Here is a 6,083-nt window from a genome sequence, read left to right as displayed (position 1 = left end):
TGGTACGGCTCAAACAGGCGCGTCGTGTACGTCTCGTCGTTAGGGCTGGGATAGGCGAGGTCGCCGCCAACCAGCACAAAAGACCCACGCGGCAGCGTCACAAAGCCGTCCTTCCCCACCTTCAGCAGTGATCGAAATGGAGTGTGCTTGGCACTCTGACCGTCGTGCGAAGCGGTTCGACGGCGTTGTGTGCCCTGCGAGTGAGCCGAGATGTTGAAAACGACGGCGTCTGTGGTGGCCACTCCGTCCATCCGGGGATCCTCCTCGGCGCCTTCCCCGGGGCTCAATGACGACCCTTCAGCGGCGGCGGCACTCGTCCTTGCAGAGCGCGACGGTGGCGATGTGCGTGTCGCGGTGGTCGTTGTGTCTGCGTCATCCCTGTCCGAGTAGCTGATGCTCGAAAAAGACGCGGCACGTCGCAGCTTCAGCGCAGCCGCCGCCTTCGCCGCCTCAGCTCGCGTGCGTGCCGTGGGCGTAGACGGCACCGATACGCTGCCAGCGGCCATGACTGAGGGGAGGTCGCAGCTGCAGGTGCTCGTGACTTTGTGCTGGCCACGCGCAAATCGCCGCCACCGCTTTGCCTGCCTGGCGGCCTTCAAGGGCAACCGCAATATCGGCTGCGCGAGGAGGCGGGCCATGGCGTAAGTTGGGTTGAAGCCATCCCCAACGTCAGCGATCCAATCGAACCACACATCAGGCACAGTGTGGGGCGACGTCGCTGCAGCTGCAGGGGCACAGCTTTCTCCGACGCTGCCGTTCGCCCTGCGCACACCCTTATCCTCGCCACGGCGTGAAGCCGCTGCATGCCCCTCCGTCGCATCGAGGCTGCCGAAACTATGGGAGCTGGCACTGGTGTCGCAGCTGGCACGCGGGTGCGTGGTCGTGGAGCGGCCGAACGCCTCCGCGGCACTGCGCACGGTGTCCCGCAGCGAAGCAGAGAAGTGTAGGTGAAAGATTTTGGGGGTCGTGTAGCCCTGAATCGTGCGCACGTCAAAGGCAAGGAAACGCAGCGTTGCGCCTGCCACGGTCTGCCACGCTGTGAAGAGCACAAACGTCGACCACCACGGCACCATGCCTGGCCGGTTCACCGGGTGCTGCGCCTTCTGCGCCTCCTTCACCATGAGCTGCGGTGCTCGAAAAGACATGAGAGCAGGTAGGGTGGGGCGGCTGTGGCCCTTCGTGCTCACCACTCTACCGATCGCTCCAGCGAAGGGGGCGTGCGGCAACGAAGAACCTTCAGCCGCGGAGGTCGACAAGGTCGGACTCGCACTCGTCATCGATACGCCACCGTCGCCGCCGCCGCCGCAGATGCGGCACAGGTCCGCGTCATCTGCGGCGTACGACGACTCCAGCAAGTCCAGGTTCACGTCCGGTGGGCATTCGTGATACAGAGTTCGCGGTGTGTGTGGCGTGTGCGCGGCTGGCACCCCAGCCGCCACAGCCGCGGCTGCCTGGACGGCGGTGGAGCGGCTACTTAGCGCGGCAGGCGCGTACACCCGCGGCGGCGCCACCAGCTCTCTCCAGTCTCGCCGATCCTCCTTGCCGTCATTCTCCGTCATGAGCGCCTCCTTGTACAGCCTCTTGTTCAACTCGTACAGCTCCGCCCACAGGATGCCGCGGGCGGGGTCGAACCCCATCCACTTCTTGTAGTGGTAGTCCGCCACGATGAAGCACGCCGACAAGCACAGCAGCTTTGAGACGCACCAAAATGGCTGTGTGGCGACGGAACTGGGCATCAGGTAGTACAAGATGGACCGCCAGACGTGGTGGGACGCGTTTTCGTGAAGGGTGTAGCAGTACGCGTAGTGCACCGTGCCGAGGGCCGCGAGGACAAGGGAGTTGAGGGCGATGACGGAGAACCGGCTGCCATAAGTGAGGCCGAGGCCCCAACGCCGCTTCATTTTGTGTATGAAGCTGAACCAGATGGTAAAGATAATGAAGAGCGGAAAGAAGAGGATCGGCCCCGTGTCCTGTGCGTGCGCGTTGCTCATTTCCTGTTGCTTCTCCTTGAAAAACTGCGGGCCAAGGTGGAAGCAGAAAAAGATGATGGCGCTCCAGGTTTGAAACACCTTCGTCACGCGGCCGTACGTGTCCATGGCCGCGGTTGAGTGGGCGCGAAAGGGCGAGTGGAACAGGTACGCGGACCCCATGCAGGCGAGGTAGGCGAGTGTGCAGAGCACATCCGGCTCGATGCGGTGGCTGAAATCGACAGCATTCTGGATGAGGGGCTCGATCCAGACCGTGGAGAAGTCTACGAAAGGGTTGGCGCCTCTGACGCTCCAGTGCCACCACTCCGACATGGTGCAGAGGCGAGGGGCGGGCGGCGAAGCACAAGAACGAATCGAAACAGAGGATCGTGGCTGAGAAGCCCGATGGAGGAGGGGGGGAAAGGGGATCGATGGCAGAGATGCACACACACACACACACTCGTGTCTACGTACGCCTGTGCGTGTGCTTGAGTAGTGAGGCGAAGGAAAGGGTGGGCCGGTACGGCAATATCAGAAAGAGCGCACGACGAAGACGAAAGTCTACTCTTACTTCTTTTTTCAGGGGTGGGGTGCAGGTGTGCCCTCAAAAATCCGCGTGTATGACGTCGTGAAAACGATGAGGGGGGGGGGAAGGCGGCAGGGTATCGGCTGGCAAGGAGGCGCTCAATACGACGTTAAGCAACAAAAGGGAGGGTCACGAAGGCAGGGCTGCCAGCGCGGAGCAGGACCCCGCAAGGAAGATTGAACAGAGATGAGGATCAATGTCAGAGGGCTGGAGTCCGGTGACCTGCACAGACGAAGACGCTCCCTCTCGCAGATCGAGATACAGATGCGCGCAACCCCAGCACGTGCACACACACACACACGCACGCACGCGCATACACACACGGAAAGAAACACAGCGATATACAAAACGGTGAAAGTGGGTGATGCTCACAGAAGGGCAGGCAAGAATGTGCGACGGGTAATACTACGTTTGATCGACCGTATATCGGGGAGAGATGGGAGGGATGGGTGGTGTGCTCGCGCAGGCAGTGCTGCGGCACAAACGAAAAAGCTTGACCGTTGCTCTGCTTGTGTGTACTGCAGCGCGCAGCGTGGGCGGGGAAGAGGGAGAAGGAGGGGGGGGGGAGGGTTACGTCGGCGCGTCTGCGATGCCGAACAAGGCCTATCAGTGAGGGAACGAGAGTGGGCGAGAGGCGGGACAAAGAAGAGCGAAGGCGGTAGAGGCCGAAGAGAGGAGTGGCGGACAGTGAGCGAGTGGTGTGTGTAGGCGAGGCAGTCGGATGTGTGTGTATGCCGCACAGGAATACCGATAACCGAATGGTACGCGGTGCTTCGATGCAGGCCAACGGCGCTGCTGAAGAGAGGCCGTTGGCGGTGAGCAAGGCGACGCCCGCACAACCGCGCGCAAAAGGGGGTCAGCACGCGTGTGCGTCCATGCGTGTAGTCGCACCAAGACGAGGTTGGGCGATGGGCGTGGGAAGGGAAGAGGGGCAAAGTGAAGCGCCATCACATCGGCATCCACGGTGTGTGGGGGGAGGCAGGGGGTTCCTGCGTGACTCACGACGGAGAGCCGTGAAATCAAACGTTCCGTGCAATGAACAAGCAGGAGCGCAAAACGCGAGAGAAGGGGGTGAGTCCATTCTTGAAAATTCAAAAAGGAACGCCACGCTTGTCGAACCAGGGGCAAGGAGAGGGTGGCGATGAGCTGCAGTGCCGAATGCCATCACCGAGTGCCGCGCGTGGGGGTGAGCCGCACAGATCCGTCGCTACCGAGACGAAAGCACACACCGGGCGGTTGCTCTTCTTCTTTTGCTTTCGGACTGTGTGTGTGTGTGTGCATGCTTGGCTGTAGAACTTCGACAGCTGGCAGAACGGCGTGTGCGTGGCGATGCGCCTGAGCATCTATGCGGCACTGCATCACTGTGCTTGTGCGTGCGCGCGCTCTTGTCCACGTTCCTCGCCTCTTCTCCTCCACCCGATGTCTTCAGACAGAGAGAGAGAGTCCACGTGCAAAGGGCATGTGGGCCCATTCGGGTCAGAGAACCAAATACATGCTCGCATACAATACACACACGCGCATACGCATGCACACACCGATGCTCTCCTAACCCTTTCCATGTCGCGAACTGCCGCCTCGTAGAAGCGCAGGCAGGTAGGCAGCAAAAAGACGCACACGCGCGTGTGTCACATGCACACATCTCTGCGTGCGTGTGTCCGTCAGAAAAGAAGGAGCAGGTGGGAGGAACAAAGAGGCACACGGAGACCCGCGGAGATGGGCAGATCCAAGAAGACAAGAAAAACAGCGTGGACGGAGCGATCGTGCGAACGTTCGAGCATGCGCGACGACGCCGCTGCAAAACCCTTCAAGTGCGTGCATAGTCGCATCAGGAGCGTCCCTCGACGTGAACATCAAGAGAAAAACGAAAAGCGTCACGTAAAAGAGAGAGAAGGAGCACGACGGTACCCGCACGTGTTCTCCAACTCTCTCGGAAGACAAAGGAAGACGAACCGACGGACTTTCTCTAAGCGGTCGACGTTGACGTAGGCGGCCGGTGCGGGGCACACACAAAGTGCTCGAGAATCTCCACCCCCTCCTCCATGCCCTCATCGTACCCCGCGTGCTTCCCGTCGTCGCGCCTGACAGACGTGCGGAAGCTTTTACCGTGCCAGCGGCTCGGGTAGGCGCGCAGGTGCGGCGGGGCCGTTCGCACCTTCTCACTCTTCAGCTCCTTCTGATACGCAGCGTCCCAGCTCCACAACTTGGGCACGTGGGACATGATGATCACGTACGCGTGCAGCTCGCGCGTCGCGGCGTCGAGGCGGAAGCGCACAAAGTGCTTGTACTCTTCAATCTGGAAGGCCGAGTAGGTGGCGTCGAAGAGGCTGTCGAAGAGCGTCACGCAGCACATGAGATAGCTGCCAATGACGAACGACACGAGCGGCGTCACAAGGATCCAGTAGAAGAAGACGAAGTACAGGTAGTAGAGCACCTCGTCGAGACGGCTGGCATCCTCGGTAAAGGTGCCCATCTCCGGCGAGCTAACCTTCTCCGACAGGTATGCGAGCATCTCAAACGGATCGAGACAGCGCAGGACGACGCCGCACCAGTTCACCAGCGAACCGCCGTAAAGAGACGTCTGCAGGCGTTGCAGCTCGTGCGCGGTGACGCTGGCGTGAGCCTCGCCCAGTACCCGCTGTGTGTGATTAAGCAAACTGTCGACTGAAGCGCGCACCTGGTCCTCGACAGCGCTGCCCCAGTGACCATCGGCGGATACCAGCATGTCGTTGTCCACCATATACTGCAGTGTGCATATCAGGTAGGCGAGCATGCCGCAGCAGACGAACACCGTGAGGAAGGTCCAGAAGGACGAATGCAGCAGCCGCATCCAGACCGGCGCGTTCTTCTCAGAGCCCGCTGCCGCGAAGGCTGCGAAGAAGACAAGTGTGACCAAAACCGACGCAATGCCCTTGGTGAAGAGCGTCACAACGTACACGCACACCCGTTCCCACCACGCCGCCGCCGCATTTGGCAGCGTCATGAGTGGGCTGCTCTCCGAGTCGTGCCGCACATCTTTGATGGACTGCGGCAGCAACGACACCACGACAAGAAAACTGAAGACGCCAATGATGAGGTCAAACTTCCAGTTGATCACTCGAAACCCCAACAGGCGACTCAGCAGCGTGGGAAGCGTATTGCGGGCTGGAAAGGCGCAGGCGCGGCGGTACGCCGTTAGTTGCGACACGACCGGTGTGTTCCGTGGACCGTGCAGGAAGGCGCCACCACCGCCGCTCACTACCAGCGTCGCAGCCTCCGAGCTGGCGTCGCGCGGCGTATGGCGGGAGTAGTGGTGAATGTCGCCCGCCAGTCGCAGACGCAGGCGCGTGCCGAGGGCCTCGGACACCTTCGCCAATTCCGGCTGAGTCAGCTCCGACTTCCGCAGCATCGAATCGTAAAGCCAGCCCGGCTCGTGCGCCGCCAGGATCACGCAGCTCTCCGCGTCCATGCACTTCTCGATTACGTCTAGGAAGTAGTTGCGCTGCGCTACGTCGATCTCCTGCATGTTGCCCGTGTCGCCGCACAGCACGAAC

General features: G+C 61.1%; 1 protein-coding gene across 1 annotated transcript; it reads right to left on the bottom strand.

The window, feature by feature from the left end:
- Positions 1-2: 2 nt before the first annotated feature.
- Positions 3-2,300, bottom strand: LDBPK_200440 (hypothetical protein, conserved; the record flags this gene model as incomplete). Its single annotated transcript, XM_003860336.1, has 1 exon — positions 3-2,300. A coding segment is annotated over one exon (2,298 nt), but the record flags the coding sequence as incomplete, so codon positions are not given.
- Between the last annotated feature and the right edge of the window lie 3,783 nt (positions 2,301-6,083).

This window comes from Leishmania donovani, chromosome 20 (assembly GCF_000227135.1).
Source record: "Leishmania donovani BPK282A1 complete genome, chromosome 20".
Taxonomy (NCBI): Eukaryota; Euglenozoa; class Kinetoplastea; order Trypanosomatida; family Trypanosomatidae; genus Leishmania; species Leishmania donovani.
Note: the sequence above shows the minus strand (reverse complement) of the source record. Positions and strands in the feature narration are given on the sequence as shown.